The sequence below is a fragment of the Neodiprion lecontei genome, chromosome 1 (genome assembly GCF_021901455.1).
Source record: "Neodiprion lecontei isolate iyNeoLeco1 chromosome 1, iyNeoLeco1.1, whole genome shotgun sequence".
In the NCBI taxonomy this organism is placed as follows: Eukaryota; Metazoa; Arthropoda; class Insecta; order Hymenoptera; family Diprionidae; genus Neodiprion; species Neodiprion lecontei.
Window position 1 is genome coordinate 30211456 of NC_060260.1, and position 23002 is coordinate 30234457.

At 41.5% G+C, this 23002-nt stretch overlaps 3 protein-coding genes across 10 annotated transcripts in view; 2 read left to right on the top strand and 1 right to left on the bottom strand.

Annotated features, from left to right (window-relative positions):
- Positions 1-23002, bottom strand: part of LOC107224383 (heterogeneous nuclear ribonucleoprotein K homolog) — a 101343-nt gene that overhangs the window by 4578 nt on the left and 73763 nt on the right. For all 7 annotated transcript variants that reach the window (XM_046746722.1, XM_015664408.2, XM_046746723.1 and 4 more), the window contains 2 exons: positions 2047-2175; positions 620-1112 (listed from right to left, as the gene is read on the bottom strand). In XM_046746722.1, coding sequence (XP_046602678.1) covers positions 620-1112; positions 2047-2175 — 622 coding nt within the window. The remainder of the gene's footprint in view (positions 1-619; positions 1113-2046; positions 2176-23002) is intronic.
- On the top strand, positions 4585-6474 carry LOC107224384 (cytochrome b5). Its single transcript, XM_046746736.1, has 2 exons — positions 4585-4858; positions 5026-6474. The coding sequence occupies exon 2, from the start codon at positions 5084-5086 to the stop codon at positions 5504-5506; it is 423 nt and encodes a 140-aa protein (XP_046602692.1). The 5' UTR covers positions 4585-4858; positions 5026-5083; the 3' UTR covers positions 5507-6474.
- LOC107224385 (cytochrome b5) lies at positions 8098-11143 on the top strand. Of its 2 annotated transcripts, none has more exons than XM_015664411.2 (2): positions 8098-8296; positions 10320-11143. In XM_015664411.2, exon 2 carries the CDS (start codon positions 10355-10357, stop codon positions 10772-10774), a length of 420 nt encoding a protein of 139 aa, XP_015519897.2. In that variant the 5' UTR covers positions 8098-8296; positions 10320-10354; the 3' UTR covers positions 10775-11143. The 2 variants fall into 2 exon arrangements, with proteins under 2 accessions (XP_015519897.2, XP_046602693.1); XM_046746737.1 differs by lacking the exon at positions 8098-8296 and adding an exon at positions 9504-9699.

The window sequence follows — 23002 nt, forward strand, 5'->3', positions numbered from 1 at the left end:
AGTTTTTCAAATCTAAGTTTTAAGAAATATGATATCAGATTTCCCAGACAATGCCCGATTTATCCGAGTGATTTAACAAACATTGCAGGTGTATTGGAGACAAATGTCTTTACCAGAAGACTGCCAAACGGTTGTAGCTTCATTAATTTTGATTTTTTCTTTCAAATCTGTTTAAAGCAGCGAAGCTCATTCAAATACGTTTTTATGGCAGAATTAGGGTTTAAAAATTTAACGAACAAAATTTGTTTCTTCTGGTTATTCCAAATGGTTTAAAAGAAAGTAATACATCCATTCATCGGAAGACCTTCCTGATAACGAAGCCCAAAATTCGCTGTCACAATTCCTGTTTATTCCACAAAATAAAAAATACCTCAAGGATTTCAGATTTTCCAGGTTTTTCCAGCAAGCAAACACCCCGAATCGTCGCCCCTTGGAACAGTTTACTACCCTAAAACTAAACTCTCCCGGACTTCGGAGAGGAAAAAAAAAAAAAAAAACAAACAAACAGAAAACCACACCAGGTCACCAAAACAGGTTTCAGCAATCCCTGCAACTTGTAGAGGCGCGTTTGCAGAAGTCAAAGCGCATAAATCTCAAGGTGAGGTAACTCGTAACCTACCGTTATAGTTTCCCACGCCTCCGCCGCCGTAGGGCGGAGGTCCTCCGCGATTTCCGCCGTATCCGCCGCCGCCGCCGCCGCCGCCGCCCCCGCGGCCTCCGTCGTACCCGCCTCCCCCGCCTCCACCACCGCCCCCGCCGCCGCGGGCAGCGCCTCCGTATCCGCGATCAGGCGGCCCTGACATGTTGCCTCCTCGGGGTCCTCCCCGCGATTGCTGTGGTGGAAATCCGCGATTCATGTCGGGCGGACCGCCAACTCCGCCGCCGCCGCCTCCTCCTCCGCCCCCGACACCGCCGCCGCCCCCGCGACCCTCCCTCCGCGGCATTCCTCCGCCGCCTCCGCCGCCGCCGCCCCGACCACCTGGGCCCCCGTAACCGCCACCTTTGTTCTGCCCCCCGGGACCATCGCCGCCGCCATAACCACCGTATTCCTCGGCATAGAAGTCGTCGTAGTTGTGAGGATCGTACGGGTTGTTGATTCCCTTCACCGGGGACTGTACACGGTCGGCGAAATAAGAAGGAAAATAATTTCAAATATTACATGGACTATGTTATTATACCCACAAACACACACGTATATACAGGGTTGAAATTAACCAACTATAATTGAGTTCACTCGCTCCGAAACTGTTGTTATTATTGTACAACTCAAACACTTTGATTCCAGTTGAAATTTGAAGCTTTGAAGAGGATATAAATTTTTTTCTTTAACGCAAATATATAATTTAACGTCCTTGTTTCCACTCAATTGAATGGAACGTGCAATTTTCAAAGGTTCGCGTTTGCGTACAACTTTTTTCGGTACTGGTTACGTTTTATTGATATGATTCTTGAACGAGACTGTATCACTTCGTTCCCTGAGACTCACTGAATGTAATGCTCAAATTTATGTACCCCTTATTCGTTAACCTGAATAAGGGGAGCCGGTGATTCAGGTCAACGATCTGCACCGTCTGTAACCTTGTAACTTTTTCATAAAGTTGTTATCAAAGCAAAGACCGTGTAATATGCATATGTATAACCGATATATGAAATCGCGAAAATACGAGTTTTATGTTCAAGATTCCAGGAATTCTAATGTACCGACTGTTTTCACAACGCTTCCACCAGAAAATATCTGCAAATTTGATATTTATATTATATTATACCGCGGCGTTTTTAACGAATTCAGTCGGAAATTGAAAAATTATGAATAATAATTTCTAGCCGCACGTTTCTCACGGTGTTTGTTGTATCAATATTTTGTCACCATTTTCATGCATTCCTGATAAAGTACAAATAGTAAGAGAAGAAAAGATTTCTGACTTGTGCACAAACAATTACACCGCACTTCAAAACCGACGACGGCAGTAAAAATTGTAGCAATCCAATGCAGACCGACGTGTAAGACAAGATCAAAAGTGGTGAAAAAAATGCGTGAAAACTCACGGTCTTGATGAGGCTAATGATCTCTCTGATGCTGTCGACGCAGGTGCTGGGCTTGCCGCAAATGCTGACGAGTCTGTCGGTACTTTGAGGACAGCAGTTGGAGTAGATTTTAATCCTGGCGCCAGTTTTCTGAAACAAAAAGAATAATCCCCATTGAAACCAACGTACACCGGCGAGAATACTCGTTAAGCGTTTTACTAAATTTGACTACATCTCTGTTCACAGTCAGAGTTCTATCCGCCGTTGTGACGCGATATGTGTTTTTACGAGATAAGCCTCGAGCTTATCGGAAAAGATACGTAATGCCGTGCGGCGTATACATAGAAACGAAATGAAAACCGTTTGCTAGCTCGTAAAAAAAAAAAAAAAAAAATTCCCGCGCAGTATTTCTGCGAGGTAGGAAATACCCCACCGGTAAAAATATCAAGTGCGTATAGGAATCGCCGGTTTACGTGCTCGACGTTACTCAACTTTGATACAGAGCTCTTGACCAGGAAAATGTAAATCAGGGAATAGAATCCACATTTCGTCTATAGCGTTCAACGATGATACGAAAACTATCGTTATATGGGACGTGTAGAACGTTCGAAATATTTGCAGATCCCGATGTTTTTTAATAATACGAATACAGGAGATTCAGGAGGCAAGTTTTTCGGTAGGTTCGTGACCGAAAGCCAATCTCCGTCGTTGATATATACGCTAAGCGAGCCCCGGTTTCGTTAGGAAGTCAATGGGAAGGAGAACCACTTTAATACCGCTGATGAATTTGCTGACGAATTGCCATCTCGCTTTGAAGTTTGAGCAGAGAGCTGAGTAGGTGGAACACGGTTCAGTTCGGGATCGAACCAGCCGTTTTCACCCCCCCATGGCGAACAGGGTTCACCGTCGGAGGGAACACGAACGACTCCCTCGACAGTCACTCGACTGTTCGCGGGAGGTTTTCCAACTCGTCGGTAAAGCGCTCTCTTTACAATTTTAAGGCGAATTCAAGCTGTTGTTCCACCTCTCCCCTCGTCGTAATAACCGCTGACGACGTCTGTACCATTTCCGCCACACGAGCTTTCGCAAACCTGTAAACTTTACAGACAATGTTGCCACACTAATAGGGATTAAATTGAAAACGATTTTTCGTTAAATTGTACAACCAGAGTACGCGACTGTGTAACAATTACTCGCGATACGTTTGATATATAATTCGTCGCCGTGATATCAAGGGGACATTCGACCCGACTAACGACGACGAAACGCTCCAAGGGTATGCATGCAGGAAAGCACAATTATCGAGAGTAGAACGTACACAACTAATTCTCAGTTAAATAGTTAGACGCAGCTTTGATCTTCGTGATTAAATGGAACGAATCGTTAGGAGATTCTCGTCTATACCCACGTTTCGGATGCTTCTCTCTACCCCTTTTCACCTTCGAATATTCCCCACCGTATACACCTACGTTATGTAACACTTCCAATTCTCTGTCTTCCGTACCTACAAATTACATAATTACGTTCGTCGAACGTATCGCAATGTTTCCCCGAATGCGTTTCACTTTCGCTGTATACGTACGCGTCAATGTCGCTGTGAAACACGATAAACGAAGTAATGTAGACAAACCGATGTCAAATTGTGTATCTATCTAGCACCGTATCGTTTCAAGGAAAATTCTTACTCCTTGGCATAATATTGTACAACACAAATATACACTCAAGTTACCGGCCGATCCGAGTGTGAAAAACAGTCTAATCACGCGTATATAATCAAATCACTGACAATGAATGAAAGCGTGCTACGAATTTACTAATGAGAAGTATCGACATAGTTCCACGTAAAATAAGAAACGGACGAAATGATTCGCCGTAATTTTTCACACTCAACAAGTTTTTCATTCTCTTTAGAATCATGCAATCCTGCAACAGTTACGACGAACAATTTGATATTACGGTAAAATTATCCAGAGTTAGTTTTTCCTCGCAAAAATAAGAGGACCAAAAAACCATCGAATTGATGTTAAAACCGTATCAGCCGAATGTGCAGGTTCAATTTTAAATTCGTAACGAAGGCCAGAAGCGACACGTGACGGAGTGCGTAAGCAGGTCTCTATTCTATGCAAATCGGATGAAAATTTTTCTTCAATTTATTCTCAAGTTACCACATAATACTACCGACTGTGACTTGCGTGACTTGTTACAGTTCCAGTTTCAATACGACCATACGACGTAGCCGCACGACGAGTCGACGAAATATCAAGAGCAGTTGCTGTGTAAAAAAAATATATTAACAGTGGTTAAATTCACTTGAAACTGTGACTGGTGTTTCATTTCACTGCGTCGATCGTGATCGCAATAAAAGTGCCCGGGCAAGATAACTTCTTTCAACAAACGACCGCTGCGGGTTGAAAGGATCTCCAGGATTAATACGTAAGGATGTTATGCAAGCCTCTCTCTATGTGCTTTCTTTCTTTCGTTCGAATATCCTCCCGGATTATATTGTCTGAGGTCAGTTTGACGAACGCGATAAATCTTCTCATCTTATTTATGCACATTTCACAGTTTCCATCACCCGGCATCTCGCCTCTGCAAAGGAGGACGATTATACGAAATTTGCTCGTTACGACGAATCCGACCTCTATACGCCAAACGACGTTCCATTGTTCGTACCTTGTATGCTGAACGACTGTAGAAGCTATATTATCGCGGAATTCTCGTTTACCCAAAGTTTAACATCAACTGACGCAAAATGTGTTAACGCCAACTGTACTAAAACCAACTATTCGCCTGTGTGGACTTCAATTTTTAATTACTTAGTCTAAATCCGAAAGTAGGTTGACGTGAACAAGCTTCGTTTAAAATCAATATTGAGTTTAATATGAAAGTCAATTATCTGATCCCTTATTTATAAATTCGTCTGACTTTGTTGACGACGATTGCACGTTTGAGTAATTTTTCCTCACCGTGTATCATTTGGATTTTTTTTCTCGAATACAGGAGCTGAAAGGTGTTTCTCGGGAGCGAAATTGAAAAGGAAAAGGAAGAAGAAAAAGATATGCCGATTCATTACACCGCCGAAGACGTGGCCAAGCACAATCACGAGAAGGATCTGTGGATCATTATTCACAATGGCATCTACGACGTGACAAATTTTTTGAAGGAACACCCCGGGGGCGAGGAAGTCCTGCGAAATCTTGCGGGTGCAGACGGGACCGAATGTTTCGAGGCGATTGGTCATTCACCGGAGGCGGTGCAGCTTCGTGAAATGTATAAAATCGGCGACCTCGGGGATTCCGAGTCGGATAAGCCGGAGCGAGGATCTACGGAAAAAGCCGCGGTGACCGCGGCCAAGGCTAACATCACCGACGAAGAACCTTGGGACTACGTCGAGCACAAAGAAGAGTCTTCGCCCTGGATTCTAGTATTTATAGGTCTGGCTGTCCTCGTCTATGCGATTATCTTCTACTACGTGTTTTGAGATCTCATCTTGTTCTGCGAGAACCTCAAGCTACTTAGACGTACTCGAATTGTGCAGGGTGTCGCAATTCGAAAGACGCGTTACATTTTCGGCCGACCTGATGGTTCGATTGGGAAATGTGTCCTAGAAAAGTTGTTGCATGATTCAGAGGGTGACACGTGAAGAATTTTTTTCACGCGATCCAGCGTCACGACTTTTGGACGCTGTTGAGTATCGACCAGTTTGTTGAAATGGAATCATGACACGAGACACGAGGAGGTTAATTGAAAATAATTGCCCTTGTAATAGCTCTGCACGCATTAGTGATTTCATTCGTCATAACTCAACCTCCCCGGGTCTTGCAGAATTTGATTTTTTGTTGTAACTCACGAACTCTTCACTTTATAAAAAAAAATTCCTGAGAAGGTTGTACATTTTTGAATAAAGATTATTTGAGTGGAAACAAAAATGTATGATTCAATTTTTAAAAAAACCGGTCCGTCCTCCGCAGCATCACCAGTTATGATGCTGGACCGCATAGAAAAAATTCTTCACTGAATCGTACAACTTTCGTAGAACACACTTTGCAATTGAAAAATTAGATCTGCTGAAAACGTAATGCGTCTTGTGAATTGGAACACCCTGTACACTTGATTCGCAAGTGACTTTTAAATTGCTTTGGTCATTTTAGTTTGTAGCAATTTTTCTTACCCAAAGATTTTTCTGAAAAAAAAAAAAAAACCCAGGTTTGTCACGTCACGTTATATATGACGTCAACTGCTGTAGGCGATATCGATAATTTGATAAATGTGAAGCTCATCGCCGATATATCTATAATATACAATAATGAGTGTAACGGTAACTCGAAAAAAATATTGACACCAAAGTGATATGAGTTATTGAGCTATCCGTATAATACCGTATTTCACAATCCCATGTAAATAAGAAGATTCGAAATGTTGAATAAAAATCAAATTCTTGAGACGCAATTACCTCTGTTCTATACACCTGCACTCAGAATCAGTTCCTATTCGAGGTTTATTCAATCGAAGAAGATAGTCCCTCGTATATTTGAATAATTTGATAACGACGTTCGTATAAAAATACATAGTGCTTTGGGTTGTATCGTTTTATAACGAACGACTGATATGAAACACTGGTGTTTCTGTAAAAACAAGATTCATTAAATAACGTTACTCAACGAAATTCAACATCAAACTTATTTGCCTTCACGGAGAAGGCCTGCATATAAAAATAGTGAAAAATAAACCGCGAGTAAACTCATATTAAATATGTATAAGAAGAAGGTTGCTGATGTCGCACAACCGCCATTTTATTGCCGAAGTCGATATTAGTCGATTATTATTGTAAGTAATCAAAAATTGATAATATTTCCCATCGAAAATTTGATGCGCGATTTCTCGAGTTTTCGTTTTCACGATTTTTTTAAAATTTGCGGGAAAGATTGCAAGAAAACTATACGATCGATTGAAACGAATGAATGTTGTTTATGTTCAGAATTAAATTCTCTTCCAGTTAAATCTAAAATATTTTTAAAAAAGTTAGTTTAAACAATTTTCATAGCACGTGGAAGTGATTTTTTTATTTCTAAGGACGTGTTTTTTTTCGAACTTGCTAAAAATATAGAATTTTTGCAATTTTTTCGGGTTTTTATAGGTAAGAGTAGAAGGAAAACATATGGAAGTTCAAAATTTTTTGTTCAATTTCTGTTCCACGCAAGCATTACGAGCTCCAATTTTCCCGCAGCTGAGAGACTTCAATAACGAGGCTTTGTGCAAATATGCACTTGAAACATGTACCTATATATTGATAGTTTTGCATAACAACAAAAAAAAAAAAATGACTTTGTACTCCAAAAATATACTTGAAACTATATCAAAAAACAGCGTTTTTTTAGGCCTTCTGAAGCAAAGAAAACAATAACGCTTATCGTACGCAGGTAATACGAAATTGATATTTTCGAAAAACAGTCCGCAGAGTCCACAGAAAAAGAATGAATAAACACCGATCTTTGCCATTACATTCATCAAGAAAGATTGATCTTGAAATATTATTATACTTATTATTATTCATATCACAATTTCTAGAGTTTTCCATATCGACCGGATGTTCAAGGACAGGCAAATTCCGGATTTCGATACAGCGTTACTTTTTTTCTCTCTCAACACAACGCTTCCGAAACGAACGCCGCAACGCATAGCGTTTACGCCTAATCGCCGGTGGCATAATTTTTTATATAACCGTCGTAATAAGTGCAGCGTAATGCTTAACGTTCACATATTACGAGTCCGCAAGTAACGTATCTTCTAAACTTCTGTGCCTCTTGTAATACGCATACATCGAAGAGATATGATTGAGGAGGAGGCGGCTTACGAGGCAGCTTGGATAAGCGCCGTTTTCCCCTTCTGCGAGGAATACCTCGTCACCGTCCAAGGAGAAGCTTCTCCACACGACCAGTCCGCCCACCCATACATAAACATATCAATAATATACAGACGCGTGGTGTGCCGACCATTGGAGGGGAAATCGAGGCAATTGGTAGTGGGAGAGAGAAGCCGAGATGTCGGCTGGGGATAACATTTGAAATTTTTATCTCGCGAGAAGCAGTCTTTCCCAGTGCGTCCTTACCGCCGGTTTGTTCAAACTTCCACGTTATTTCTCACCCGTTATAATTACACTCGCTGCATGTACAAATTCTAGTTCGTAAATCGTCTCACTGTTCATTCGGTGCTGCGGTTCCCGTACGAGTCACGTTTAAGGAATCCATTTTGATTGACCGAGTAACGGTTGGTAAGTTGAACTTGATGATTGTTGCGACATGCGTATACACATATATATATATACACACACATATATATACGCCCGTCACGATCCGTGCGATCAAGTGGACATGGACAGCCTAAGGCCACGTAATTTCTATCTTCCTATCGTTCATCCGTGTTGTTGCATCGACGTGAATTGCAGGACAATTAGCACGATACGTGAAACGTTTAAGCGTGGGATGTTTGTTTGATGGTCATGCAGGAGCAAAAGGAGATGAGACATGTATACGATAATATATCTCGTAGTATTGCAGTGTTTTCTTCCGTGACCTTGTCTTTTTTTCTTCATAATCGTTGTTTTTTTCTGGTGTAACGTACAGAACTGCGATTTGTTTTTTATTTTTTTTTTACGTCAGAAAGATTTTTTAGTCGTATCATTAAGAGATATTAACATTGTTGGTTCGTACACTGCACGAGGAATGAGAACCGTTAACGAACGTTGATTGATCGATACTTGAAGAAATTCCTACCATCATTATACAACTTCCAAGAATTTCGTACGCCACGTGTCTTCGAATATTTATCATTTTGATTTATTTCTCTTATTTTTCTTTACCCAAAGCCGTATGCAGTTAATAAATGTCCGCGTCTCAACTACGCACAGTAGCCTCAGAAGCGTGAATTTAGGGCGCCTGCGTTTGGAAAGATTCGGTAACATTCTTCTTAAAGTTGGGCCGATAGTGAAGACATCGGCGATTACTGAGATAAGATACTTACCGCAGTGATATAACAGAAAAAATATTGCGCAGTTGCCTAGCGCACTGTATTATTATTGTTATATAACTGATACAAAAGTACTTACTCTTCACGCGTATTCGAATGACGTAAATATATTTTATAAACAAAATTTAGCAACAACGATCGGTCTAGGAACAAGTCGTACTCGTGGTTATTTCTACTGTGTATTGTACTATGTTCAAAGCAATAATTCTGCGGGATAAGCTGGTACCGTGGAAGTAGCAAAGCATGCGATATTAACGTCGAGACCTATGAAACACGCACTTTGCCACTAATCTGACGTGCGACGCCATTCCACCGGCTAAGAACGGACGGCCTTGTTGCCGATGTACAACTAGCTTAGTCATGATGACGAGAAGATAAATATCTCAAGTGGAGTTAGCAAGTCCGCTTTAGGCGAACCCGGAGAGTCATAATATCCGGTAGTTTGAGCGAGCTCTGTATCGCGAGACTTTAAAATTTGTCATTTCTCTATCTGAGATTAATTCGAACAGTAACCGCGTCTTTACCGATCGTTGGTTCGCGATTATTTCCAAACTTCTTAATTACTTGGACACGTCGGGAAATAAGCAATTTTTCTTTTTTTCTTTTTTACGCACTGGTTGAGGATAAACTGTACGCAGCGTTTAAAAGGTGAATGCTGGCGGTACGCGTTTATCGAGTAAAGTTTCAAATATCGCAACGATTACATGATAACGCTTAGATATTCCAGTGCTGTATCGTTTAGATGTATATTACAGTCGGACTGCGAATTGAAAGACTTGATTCGTACGGAACGCTTGATACAAAGTAAAGCATAAAATCAAAATTACGCAACACGAAACTGAACTGTTGGTCGTGTAATTTTTCGAGTATTTTATACAACTGTATGTGTGTGTATATATATATACACTTTCCTGATAAACCCTGAAGCTATCTAAAGATCTCTTTCACTCTGTATTTTTCGCACTCTATACTCAACTTCCCGATATAGGGAGTATAAAAAAGACTTGGGAAAATCGCTTTCTTCGGGTTAAGAGGTTGGAAATATCTTCCCCGTTTTCAAAAAGTGAGTCAGGATTTGTCGCACGTTGTAACGTTTAATTGGATAACTGGTAAACGTAGATTAGAATTGTTACAAAGCATCAAGAGAGGTAAAAATGAGTACAAATAACGAGAATAAATCGCGCAACCGTAACGCGTTCGTCAAAATTACCCGGCGTGGAACAAGTTAAACACAAAATTGAGTTAAGAAATCGGTTTGTCATTTTCAGGAAGAAAATCACAAGGGGCCCTAAACCCGAGGAACATGGCCAGCGGAAAGAAGCTGTTCACGCGAAAGCAAGTCGAGGAGTCGAAAGAACAGGGTACGAACCTGTTCATCCTTCACGACAAGGTTTACGACGTAGGACCATTCCTTAACGAACATCCTGGCGGTGAGGAAGTTCTGTCGGAACAACGAAACAAGGACGGAAGCGAGGCCTTCGACGACGTCGGTCACTCCGAGGACGCCAAGGAATTGATGCAGAAATACGAAATCGGGGAAATCGTCGAGGCCGAAAGGTTGAATATCAAACCGAAGAAAGTCGAGTGGATTGCATCGAAGTCGGGACAGTCCCAAAAATCGGCAGAAGAAGGCTCCGGTTTACCCTACGGATTGATCGCAGTGGCCGTCGTTGTTCTCTTAATCGCGTATAACTTAGGATTGTTCTCAAGTTCTGCTCAATGATTCCTTTCGATTTATTTAAACCGTCGAACGTATCCAGTGAAACGTTTCAGAAAGCTGTCAAAGCCAAGCGGACAAAGTGGAACGCGTGTTCTGACAATGGGTGAAATTTGAATTCGTCAATTATCGATTATAATTACATCGACACACCCACCCTTCGAGATTATTTTTATACAATTATTATCGTACACTTTATGAAACGTTTCGATTTTATTTTTAATCATTCCTATTCTTTGTTATCTCGTTCGCACCGCGTAGCTTATCCAACATCAGAGTTAAGCAATTACTGTTAAAGACAAGATTTCACATATCATGGCTTACAAATAAATATAACGTGTACTATTGTTGATATAAAAGACGTATGAGAAAATATTTACGAACTAAATATTACGCATGACACCAAAAATTAATATGAAAATTTAAACGAGTCAACACTGCACACGATTAGTTCAAGTTAAAGACCAGATCGTGATTATTTTCGTACGAGAAATTTTCCTTGTCACTACTGATCATTCTGTTCTCATCTGACAAGTTTACTACCCTTACGAATGAAGATGATATAAAAGTAATAATATTGATAACAATGATCGAAGGAAGAAAAGAAAAAAACAACAATATTTTTTTTTCTAAATTAACGGTCCGATGACCGTAATAACTGAAGGAATTGCACGTGTCAATAAATCGAACTGATTGGCTGATTGCCGGAGATAGAAGGGGACGAACTGGAGATTTAACGATGCGAGAATAACTGTGGGGGTGAAATTGAGGGAAAGCTGCCGTATTGTCTGGCAACGATTTGTGAATCGTAAATCTGTATTTAGGTTCTGTACAGTGGGGTATAAATAGATACGAATGTTCATTGGGGTGGTTTGTTGTCTCGAATTCTAAGACATGTCGCGGTGGATTCGTAACTCCTGCATATCGTTCGATTAGTTTTCTCTTCTCTTTCTACGTCATCGATTCACCGACGATTATAATTTTTTTCAAAAATATCCCACGACTCCGCCTATCGTACGATAGTTCGAAAAATATTTCCTGACGAATGTGCAAAAAAAACGAATTAGATACATCGAAACGGGAAACAGGTGAAAGGTTTTCAAGTTTCCGATATCCTCAAAGTTAAATTTGAAAAGCGGTTACCGCCGGAAACACTTTGCGAGGTACCTACGTGAAATTTGCCGTTGTCGCAGCCGGCAAACTCTGCCTTCTGCGGAGAACCCGGTTTGTGCGAAAGGAGGGAAATGGGGTAAAGTGAAATACGTATCAAGCTCGACAATTCCAAGTGTTGCGTCAAATTTTACTCAATATCGGAACGTCATACCTCCCGGCATTGTGTACCAATTCGAGGGGAAAATCGTTCTTCTACATATCTGAGGAGATATACATGTAAAACGGTATCTGCCCGGTATTCTCACTCGCGAATTTCTTTCTCACCGGGTTCCATTTATTACATACATATATTTCACGAATGCTGACATATAAACAGAAAACACTAAAACTCGTCGCCGCTGCGCTTCGTTGAAAATTCGCAGCAATCTCGCCGGTAGAGCATTGTGATACGAATTTCACCGTCGGTAATACCAGACCGCGTCTAAAAGTTATACGTTTCATAGTTTTCATCCCTCTCGGCACTGCGAGGATAAAATGTGCAAAACGGTAGGCGAACGATGAGATATTGTAAAAAGATTTCTGCCCAACAGTTCCAACTTACACCCAAACAGTTATGTTTTCCGACAATTTTAGCCTGTCGATAATAAATTATACAAATACATGTAATGTGACACAAACCCTGACAATACTCGATAAATAATCGTCGACGTTCCAAATACCCCCGGAATCCGATCCAACGCGATACCGCACGTAAAAACGTCCCTTCTCTTCTTCTTTTTCCCGTCAGCGCGACACGAGCTCGTTCTTCCCGTGCCGTATATTTCCATCCCACGCAATATAGTCGGGCAGTTTTCAGATACGATATGAAATTTCGTCGTCATACAATCATCGTAGTGTCTGGTAACAATTGTTGATTGTACATGCTAATGCCGGAGTTTCCGTGAAACGACGAGTACCCGTTAATTTGTCGCGGGTCGTCAACGTCGTCCTCGTCGCCTCGTACAACAGTGGCAAGTTTTTTGTTTTTATTTTATTTTTTATTTTTTGAGAGCTTCACACCGGTAAAGGATGGTAAACCAGGAGTGATGACACTCGGCCCTTTGTGTTTCGACACGTTCATAGCGGGCGTCTAAGCCTCGCTCCGTGTATACGCCGCAAGAGTAGGTTGGTACTCGCTGCGGGGGGTCGAAATTGCGCCGCAGGTAGGTAGTAGGTAGTAGGTAGGACCTAGACTCGGGGACGAGGACCGCACCACGGTTTACTGCGCGGCTGGGAATTCGAGGTAGGTATACGTACGTACGCCTCGCGTAATGGTGCAAGGGTGATAACGAGTGTGCGAAGAACAGCAGCTGTTGTTGTCGAGAGAGACGGCGAGGGGTAGGAGAGAGAGAGAGAGAGGGAGAGGGAGGGAGAGAGAAGGCTGTAGGATACGCGGACGAAACCGCACCGAATTCACGGCTAAATGAACGTTTCGAATGGCCGCTAGACCGCACCCTGCACGCACGCACAATTTTCAATAGACCTCAAAAAGTGGTGTGAGAAACAACGAGGCGGCTTAGTCAGCGTATCCGGTTTTGCTAACCTAATTATGTGACATGACTCGAAATAGGTGCAACAATCGGAGGTAGAAATACTTGGATAATTGTGCACGGATAAATTATAGTTGCAATTCGTCTGTCGTTAAACTTACGATTTGAGTTAGTCCTGCGATTCGGCGAAAAACACAATTTTCAACGTTTATCGTACGTGAGAGGTACAAATACGAGAATCCTGGAAGAAGAAGTCACATTCGATTCGTCGGATCGTTGAAAGGAGCAGATTTTCTCAAAGAGTTCAATCGTCCTACGTTTCCTTCCCGACAAAAGCTCTGATAAAAATGTATCATGTGAAAAAGTAACGTTTCAAGGCAAACGGGAATTTTTTTCTAAAAATCAAACGAGAACAAGAAGAAACAAAAAAAAAAAAAAACACACAGACGAAAAGAAAAATTCTCCCGCCAGCGAATACGAGATTAGAAAAGACTGTACGACGCTGCTCTACGCATAAAAAAAACATTCCGGAAATGAAGGGAAAAACACAAAGTGGTAAAATATAATCGACAAATCAGTCACGATACGTGCATTATTTCGGTACATAGTCGCGTATTATAGACTTCTAACGTTGCATGCGTGGCGTAATGGCCGGGTGTGAAACTAGCGGGTTTCAAAGTACATCGAACGTGACTATCTCAGTTTTCTCTGTCTCCCTCTTGGCTGCTTTATCCGTACATCTTTTTCCCGTTATCTGTACACAACGCGACATGAAAGTGTGCGGGGATTCCCCCTGGGAAACAATTGAGTAACCGAAGCCGTGCGCCACGCGTTACGTATTCAGGGGATTTTCGTGGTGGTAGTTTCTGCCGCTTGCACCGAACCGAAAGCTCACCCAGTCTACGGATCGGACACAGAGCTTATATCGTGTTCGTAGGAGTTGAGGGGAAAATAAACGAAAAAAAAAAAGGAAGGAAGCCCCGAAGAGATGAAAAAAGAATACAACACTGTTTATTAAAAAGCTTTTAGCGATATTATATCGCGACTTCCAAGAAGTTCCCAAGTGACTGCAACAGAAGGTTGCTCTTTTATCATTCGTTCGTTTCTTCGTTCGTTCGTTCGTTCGCTCTTGCTCTTGCTCTCGCTCTTGTTCTGGTTCTTTCTCCCCCTCACTCTCCCTCTCTGTCGTTCATGATTTTATTCTTGGTCTCCTGTACCAAAAACATTCTCAACTTGCAATCAGATTGAAAACATTTTTGTACGTGAAAAGTATTTGTCAACGAATTAATTGAAATAAATAAGATGTGCAATCTTCTGCGTTACTTTTATTATTTTCAATAGCGAATCGATAATAACCTCGTGATTATAAACGGGACGATTTTCGTTCTCATTACGGCTAATGAACTGGTTGTCCGATGTATAAAATATCGTAAATATAGTATATCTACCTTCTTGTTACTCGAAAAAGATCAAAAACGCGTCAAACAAACTAGAGATATGCGCGATAAGAATAAGATCGATGAAAAACGAAGAAGAGAATGCGAATGGAAATATGAAATCAAAGTAGAGATTTTACACAGACGCTATGTACGCGCGCATGTATTAGATGGCAAATATCTCGCGGTCTTCATCTTTTCATTTCTTTTATGACAAGCGAAATAAATATGCGCGCGCTCGTGTGTGTGTGTGTGTGTGTGTGTCATACATGTAGGTAGCTATAGGAACAAAAATATACGTACGGTATACAAGAGATATGTGGAAGAAAAAATTGAGATATCGCGAGAAAAGGAGAAAAAAAAAAAGGAGGGAGAAGAAAAAAGAATCGACACAGGTAAAGAAGGAGCAGGAAGTGGAGGGAACCACTGTGTAATATCAGACAGGAAATGGGATACTTTCGCGCGTGGGGAGAAATACACCGGAAGATGAGAGCGCGAGACAAAGGTAACGGCTAGCAAATACGCATCTCCCCCGTCTTCTGTTCCGTTCTCCTTTTCCCCATCTCGCGTAGTATTTTCTCCGTTTTATTGTTTTACCCGCGCCGAAATCCGGGGTGAGGTAAAAACTTTTCAATCCATTCGTTCGTCAGCGGCAGCTCGGGGTTCTAATTAATCGTCGAATAAACGCGTTTGTAATTCCGATTTCCGTTTTCGAGAGAGGAGAAACGGAGAAGGAGAGTAATTTTCGAAAACGAGACCATACCGGAAACAGCCTTTGGCCCAGTTTCCGATTTCGTAACACTTGAGGGGTTTTCTTGGCCGCCTAGCAGCCGAAACACGAGTCGAGCGACAACGAGATGTCGAGAATTCAATATCACGTGATTACATTGAAATGATACGTGGGCAGGAAACTCGGTACAATTACAAGCACGGAAATAGTGATCAAATTATAAACCTGCTACGTGTATCCGAACGCCTTTTGACTTTGGTAAATTCAAATTGTTTATACGATGCATAGATATCTGATCTCCTACAGATGCTTCATTCCATGTGCTCTCGCGTCTCGTTTTCCTCGAAATCGTAGCAGGTATTTAGTACTGAATACAAGTAGGATTCGTTCAACTAAGCACTGCTCCCACGACATTCGGTAACACTAAACGCGAACCGATCACATCTCATCTTGCCTAATTAAAATTACTCGGAATTGACTCGACGAACCCCTTGCGGCGTACCTCAATCGATAAGCCAAAAATAACGAATCTATGCTGTGCGAAAATAGATTTTGCCCGGGATTCGAAATTTTCCATTCGCATAATACGATCGCACTTCACTCGATTTATATTTATATATATATTGTTTAACCAGACAACGAGAAATAAATTTCAAACATTGACAATATGCTACAAAATTCCAAACTGATTTGCGCTCGTTATAGATCATCGAATCGCCCGCTTGGTTTACCGATAATATCGATCGTTACGCGAGCTGCCGAGGATCAAGCGGATGATCGGCAGGTAACACCGAAAACACTTCGAGTGTATCCAGCAGAGTTGTTTAGGCAAGATTGCGAAGAAGATTGAGACGTGCACCATGAATAACCCGAACCTCGTGCCGGGACGAAAGATGAGAAAGAATTTCGAGAAAAGGTGGAGGAATTTCCAAGGATGAGAGTTGGAAGAAAAGGGGGAGAAAGAGGAGAGGAAAAGGGGACGCGATTGGGGCGACTGAGTCGAGGAAAATAAAAATGTGAGAGGAAAAGAGAAGAGGGAAGGAGCGTCAAATTGAGCCCGGCTTAGATTACGCTCAACTTTTCCTCCGAAATGATTTGCCGGGGATTGCGCGAAATAAACAATACGATTCAACGGGGAAAAAACGAAGATTAAGGGCAAAGGTAAAAACAGCATCTAGTCTTACTTCGGAAAGGTGCGGGAAGGAAACTTCGGCGTGCGGTGGCTGACTTTACGACGAAACGAGGCACGGTTTGATTATTTATTTACAGGTCGCCGCCTCCCTGGCGTTTCAAAGTTCGTGGTCGTTTGGTCTGTACCGCTGCACCCAGTGAAACAACCTTCGAGACTTGACCACCACCACCACCACCAATTCCGCGTGATGCTATCTCGGATTTGTAAATATTTGATCGTTTATACGTGCCTATATACCTACTTCTTGTCTATTTATCCCAACTCCCTCGATCCTCTCTATATTCGTCTTTGTTTGTATTACATAGCCTCGTCTCGAATTGATTCGACTAATTTTGTGAGCAATGAAGTATATAAATCAATCGATCGATCACATCGAATAACCATTTGTGTCTACCTGTACGGTTGTCAAATGAGTCGCTTTTTTTCTATCATATAACCGGTCTGCGAAATATCGAATTACACATTAAGACACTTTAGAAAAATTTGTCGAAGAATGAAGTTACGAAGAACTCGACAAATCAACACCGCCGTAAGTTGTCCGGGAATTTGGAAAAAAAATCAATAGAGAACGTTTCAAAGAAAACCGAAAAATATCGCGAGAAGCAGCAGCGTGCTGGTTCGGGTACGACTTTACGATTTCAAAGGGTAAAGAATCGGCGAAATCATCAATGTACGCACATCACATGTAGATGATATAATTCAATTATATCAGCATTACACGGCAGGCTCTGGACTGAGGGAAAAATCGCGAATGGCATAAACTGACTTATAGGATAAAGCAAAAAAAAAAAAAAAAAGTACCTCCGATTGTATCGTTTCCTATTACAATCCATTCACCGATCTATAACCCCCAGGCTCCGTGTTCGTTCTAGTTTTCTATAATCCGAGGTACCGTGCTTGGAACTTTTGGAATTACAAAAGTTGGCGTACAAAAGTCTATCAAGAACCGAGAAGACCGATCGAACAGTGTTTACCGATCCTTTTTTATATACGTGTACAAATATATTCGATATTCGACGGTACTCTATACAAAACTTTGAAATTGATCTCGAAACTTGTATATTTATACGACCAATCTGACCCGGAGGATGGTAGGGGTGGAAATTTTTCTCTCCTCGCACAAAGAAGAAGAAGAAAAAGAAGAAAAAGCGCATGCCGAGCGAAGAAACTTTCTCGTTGAATGTGTAAACAACTCGATTGTTATACTTACGCCACAGCATACTTACACACGTATAATGAACGATGATTAAACTCACCCTCGGTCGCCAACTTATATATACTACCGATAACCGAAGACGTCCTCAAACCGTCTCGACGTCGGATTCCATCGCGAATTGATGCGAGGGTGAAACGAGAAAATAAAAAAAAAAAAAAAAAAAAAAAATTGTCGACGAAATAGAATCGACCAGAGGAAAAACTTCCTCGTAGCGACGAAAACGACGAGGGGAAAATAGCAGAATATAGAAGCGATCTCGGAGACGCGGATCCGGCACATCTCGACTTACGTAAGGGCGACGTTCACCCTCCGAGTGTCGAGGAATAACTGAGGAACCGGAGGGGCTAAACTGAGTCCTGCGCCCCGAGGTTAGGTCGCGGTTAGAACTGCGTGATTCGTTCTAATTGCCGCCGGTCCGAACCGAGCATCTGTTCTCCTCGATGCGGTGGCCTGCAACAGACGCACGCTTCCTCTCTTCCTCTCTTCCTCTCTTCCTCTTTTTCTCTATCTCTCTCTCTCTCGAGTTGCGTGTGCACGCAACATACACGCGTGCATTGCGTCGAATCCGGACCGAGCCTCTGTTCACGAACACGTCGTTCCGGCGTATGCAAACATCACCGCCAGACGCCACCACTGAGGGGAGAAGGAGAGGGAAAGAAGAGGAAGGAAAAAAAAAAAAAAGTAACACTCGTTTAAAATTTTACTCCTCAAACGAAACGTGGAACGGTATATTTTTAATCCACGGCTTATCGGAGCTTCCCAGTTATATATATATATATATCTAAGGCTCATACTTTTTTCATCGCGTGTATTTTTTCCGCCTCAGGGTGTAATAAATTATTTTATCTTAACACGGGGATCGTTAAATTTTTAAAAAATCAAATTTTCGTTTCATAAAAGTTACCAGAAATATTCTACAGTATACGTGTTGTATTGTGTGAAAAATTCTTCTTACACTTATTACAAGTGTAAAAAATTTTACAATCAATCATTGATTACAGACGTGTTAACTTCAACAAAACGGTAGAATATAATAATCTCAGATCCGTTTGACAATGATCGAATGGTTTTGACCGTGAAAAAAACTATTCGCCCGATAAACTAATTGTAAGATATTTTTTTTCAACCATTATATTTGTTTCCAAAATTAAAAATTTCAAGAGTACAAAAATATTAAGAAAGAAGTAGCTTCTGACACAAAAGTATATAACGAATACTTCAATGTTGGTAAAGAAATTGATGTAAATCGTAAAAAGTTTCCTTTCCTTTCTTTCTTTCTTCTTCTTTTTTTTTTCCATTTCCATTGACAAAGAACATGAAATTTCATTACACTCAAGTTGTCGCGAGTCTCCGAATTCACTCCAACTAATTACAAACCGATTAGATTATACCGCGTGAAAATTCGAATAAAATAAAAAAAATAAATAAATAAATAAAATAAAAAAAAAAAAAAAAAAATGACTTTTACATTTAATACACTTAAATCTCGGGTTATTTTATTGCGTTAAAGAAAAATCGAGTCCTTCGAAGCGGCGGAACCTGTGTCCGTGGTGAAAACGTAGGAACGAGGGTAACAACAACGCGGTTCCACCTGGCGCGGCAGCTGCTAAAAAGCGAGAAAGAACGAGAGACCCGTTGGTCGCTTACCTGACGTACCTGGCAACACCTGTGCAGGTTGAGTGCCGGCCGCGAGAGAACCCTTCGATAAGCCTCGACACGCCGTGTAACCGGGTACAGGGAATAGGGTATAGGTATAGGATACCCGCGGACACATGTCGCAGGCGGCTGCCGACGAGCGGACGAGGGAGTTTTTTGATTATAACTCGCGGCATGCGTCGAGCGTTTACGTGGGTATATCGTAAAGGAAAAAGTCACCCTTTTCCCGCCGATAAATAATTATAGCCCGTCGGAAAAATGGGCTGCACCGCAACGATACAACGATTCATACGGTTGTTCAAGGATCAAAAATTCCCGGGACGAACAAGAAACGCGGGAAAAAGTTGCAGGCACTGTTCGATATCCGCCATTATTGTACTTCTCTTTCTCTCCGTGATCGCCTCGTAGAAAAAAGAAAATATACTTGTACAATGTATACGTGTAGTCAGTGCGGCGATAAATATTGAATTTTAAAAGTCGAAATAAACATTTTTTTATCGCTTTATTCAACGGTATAATGTATATGATATACTGTATTAATAAAAATTGATCAGTTTTTTTTTTTTTCAAAATTCAGGTCGAAAATATTGTTCCAAATAACGAAAAAAGAACGCTGTCCAAGTTTGAACACTTAATATTAATATTTAGAGGTGCATCATCGCGATTTTCTGAATTGAACTCTCTATAAAAAAAAAGCTCTTATTTGATGACAAATCTACTCATTCAAGAGTTATTTAAAAGTGATTTTTGGGTATCGGCAGGAATGCGAAAATTTTCTACATCACCTGTCGGTTGTTTAATAATTGTATGAAAAATTGTACCCTACAAAAAACTGACGTGTCTTTGTTACATGTAGTGTTTTTTTCAACACCACCCCTGACAATTGAATTTTCCGCAGCTTTACGGCAATTTGGAATGGAACTTTCACGACAACCGACTTGCGTTATAAATTGTATAAAGCATACGTATACGTTGATACGAGGGTGAATGCCCGGGGGTTAATTTCCCAGGAAATTATTAATCGACCTCCGAGACAACGCGCGTGTGACGTAACCGAGGAGAGTCCCGAGTCGCGTTACGATGGAGAAGAAGAAGAAAATGACGTAAGGATAGGAATCGTGAAATGCTAATAATTACGTAGGCAGACCACGAACCGAAACGATGTAACACCGCGTTATGTAATTTCCAGGGACGAAGGCAGGCACAAAAAACTTGAAACTTTCAAGTTTCCCATCACTGCCCGATAAACTTGCTCCGTAATTTGACCAAGGGAAGCTGTTACCAAAGTTAAAGAAATCGAGGAAATTCAAATTAAGGAATCTCTGATAAAACTCGGTTTAAATACATACGGATATCGAGTTGGATTAAATTTGCAATAATTACCAAGACGAAGTTCGACCCCTGTGTCATCATTTACCCGTTTAAATCATGATATAATTGAAATCCATCGAGCCAGACATTTCGTTGCCTATGGGATATAAAGGAACAAAAAAAAAAAAAAATCCGCCTACATAATTCAGCAGTCTGCAAACCATTACAGTGAGATCAACATTAGATCGTGCAGTAAATGATATTAATTACGGTATATTGTACAAGCATGATCGTATAACAGTTTAATGGGAAGAAGAAACGAGACTACCGTGCGATGAGATAAAGAAGACCGAAAAAAAAAAGAAAAGAAAAAGAAACTTTTCGACTTTTCCCGCGACCTGAGAGTCTCGAGGACGCAATTTATGTATAATATATACGTAGGGCACAGTGATAAAGGGAAGAAAATACTCGACGCATACCGTGCCAGCGTCCAGGTGGAAAAATTTAACGAGGCCATTTACAACTGGAAACACTTAAAAACGCGTGCAACCAACGACGTGAACTCTAGACATACGTGTGCGAATATGCAAAGCTATAAGTGCCGCAGACACGTAACATTTTCTTTATTAACAAATGTTACACTATGCAAACAGTCGATGCGAGATAGCCTGCGGTTATTGATACAAGCGAATTGTTAAAATGAGAAGAAATGAAAATAAAAATAAAAAAAAAGACAGATTGAATATAAAAGCGAGAGTATCGACGAATCAGCGTGCACAAAGAATTCGAGAATTCCAAAATGGGGGGGGATGTTTGCTTTCTCTAATCGAGTCGACGGCAAAGAATTGCCCAGGTAACCGTGATAAACCGTGGTAGAGATAACTCGCGGTTGTTATCAATGCGGCAAACGTCGGATTTGAACCGTATGATGCGGTGAACGCACACAAATCCACGTGTAACGACATTTCCGTACGATTAAACGCGGTAAAAGTCTCTCCTAACGAGGATGTGTAACATCATAGATATGAGAGATACTCAACATCTGTATGTAACGCATGCTTGCTACATGCTGCGACGAATGTATAATGACGCGTGTAGAAGGCGGACTTCGCGACTTGGTTGCACGGTGTGCATGACGTGCAGAGGTAGGAGGAAGGACGAGCAAGAAGAGGATATCCCTCGCCGACCTGACCGCGATATGGCGTTGTAGTAGGAAATTTAACGCGTCCTCGGGGTTACCGGTCCAACTTTGTTTAATTATATCTTCCTCCGGGAGGATGGTGCGACAGGGTGGGGGATGAGGATGGGGATGAAGTTTCGTTTACCCTGCAGACACGGTCGAAAAGCGGATAGGCAAACTCTGCGCCGAGTCACGAAGCTAGGCGGTGCTTATGGCTGGGCGAGAGAAGAGGGGGGAGGAGAAGTTGAGAATTGAGATTTACAAGAACAACATCGTTAATGTTCGGCGATGAGAGAGAGAGAGAGAGAGAGAGAGAGCAGAGAGAGAGGAGAGAGAGGAGAGAGAGAGGAGAGATGGAGGCCCTCTCCTTCCGTGCTGTTGGGTTTCCGGATGAAGAATGAAATACGAGTTCAGCCTCCGCGTTTATCTACAGAACCAACACGTAAAGACTGTTTCGCATCTTGGAACACAGGCACGATCATCATCGGCGAAACTGTACTTGAATCATGCGATATCGCATCCGGCGGAACGATTTTTCTTCCGTCCGAACAAAAGTGAGGCGAAGCAACTTCGAACTACACATGCGTTTACGCTTTAAACTTGTATGGATCAAAGAACGTATTACGCCATTTGGTAAGTCTGTAATTGCATGAGCATTGGCTCTTCGGTAGGTTAAACGGAGTCTCAATTCGAAACTACATAATCGACCGTTACTTATGCTTCTCCATGTTCATATAACAGGGCCAGGATTAATATCTCGTGATTCGACGAACCGGTGAATCGTTATCAGAACGCCAACATCAAACAACTCACCTCGATCGTAGCTAACGATCGTATAAAAACGACAAGTTAAAAATTCAATGTTTCATAA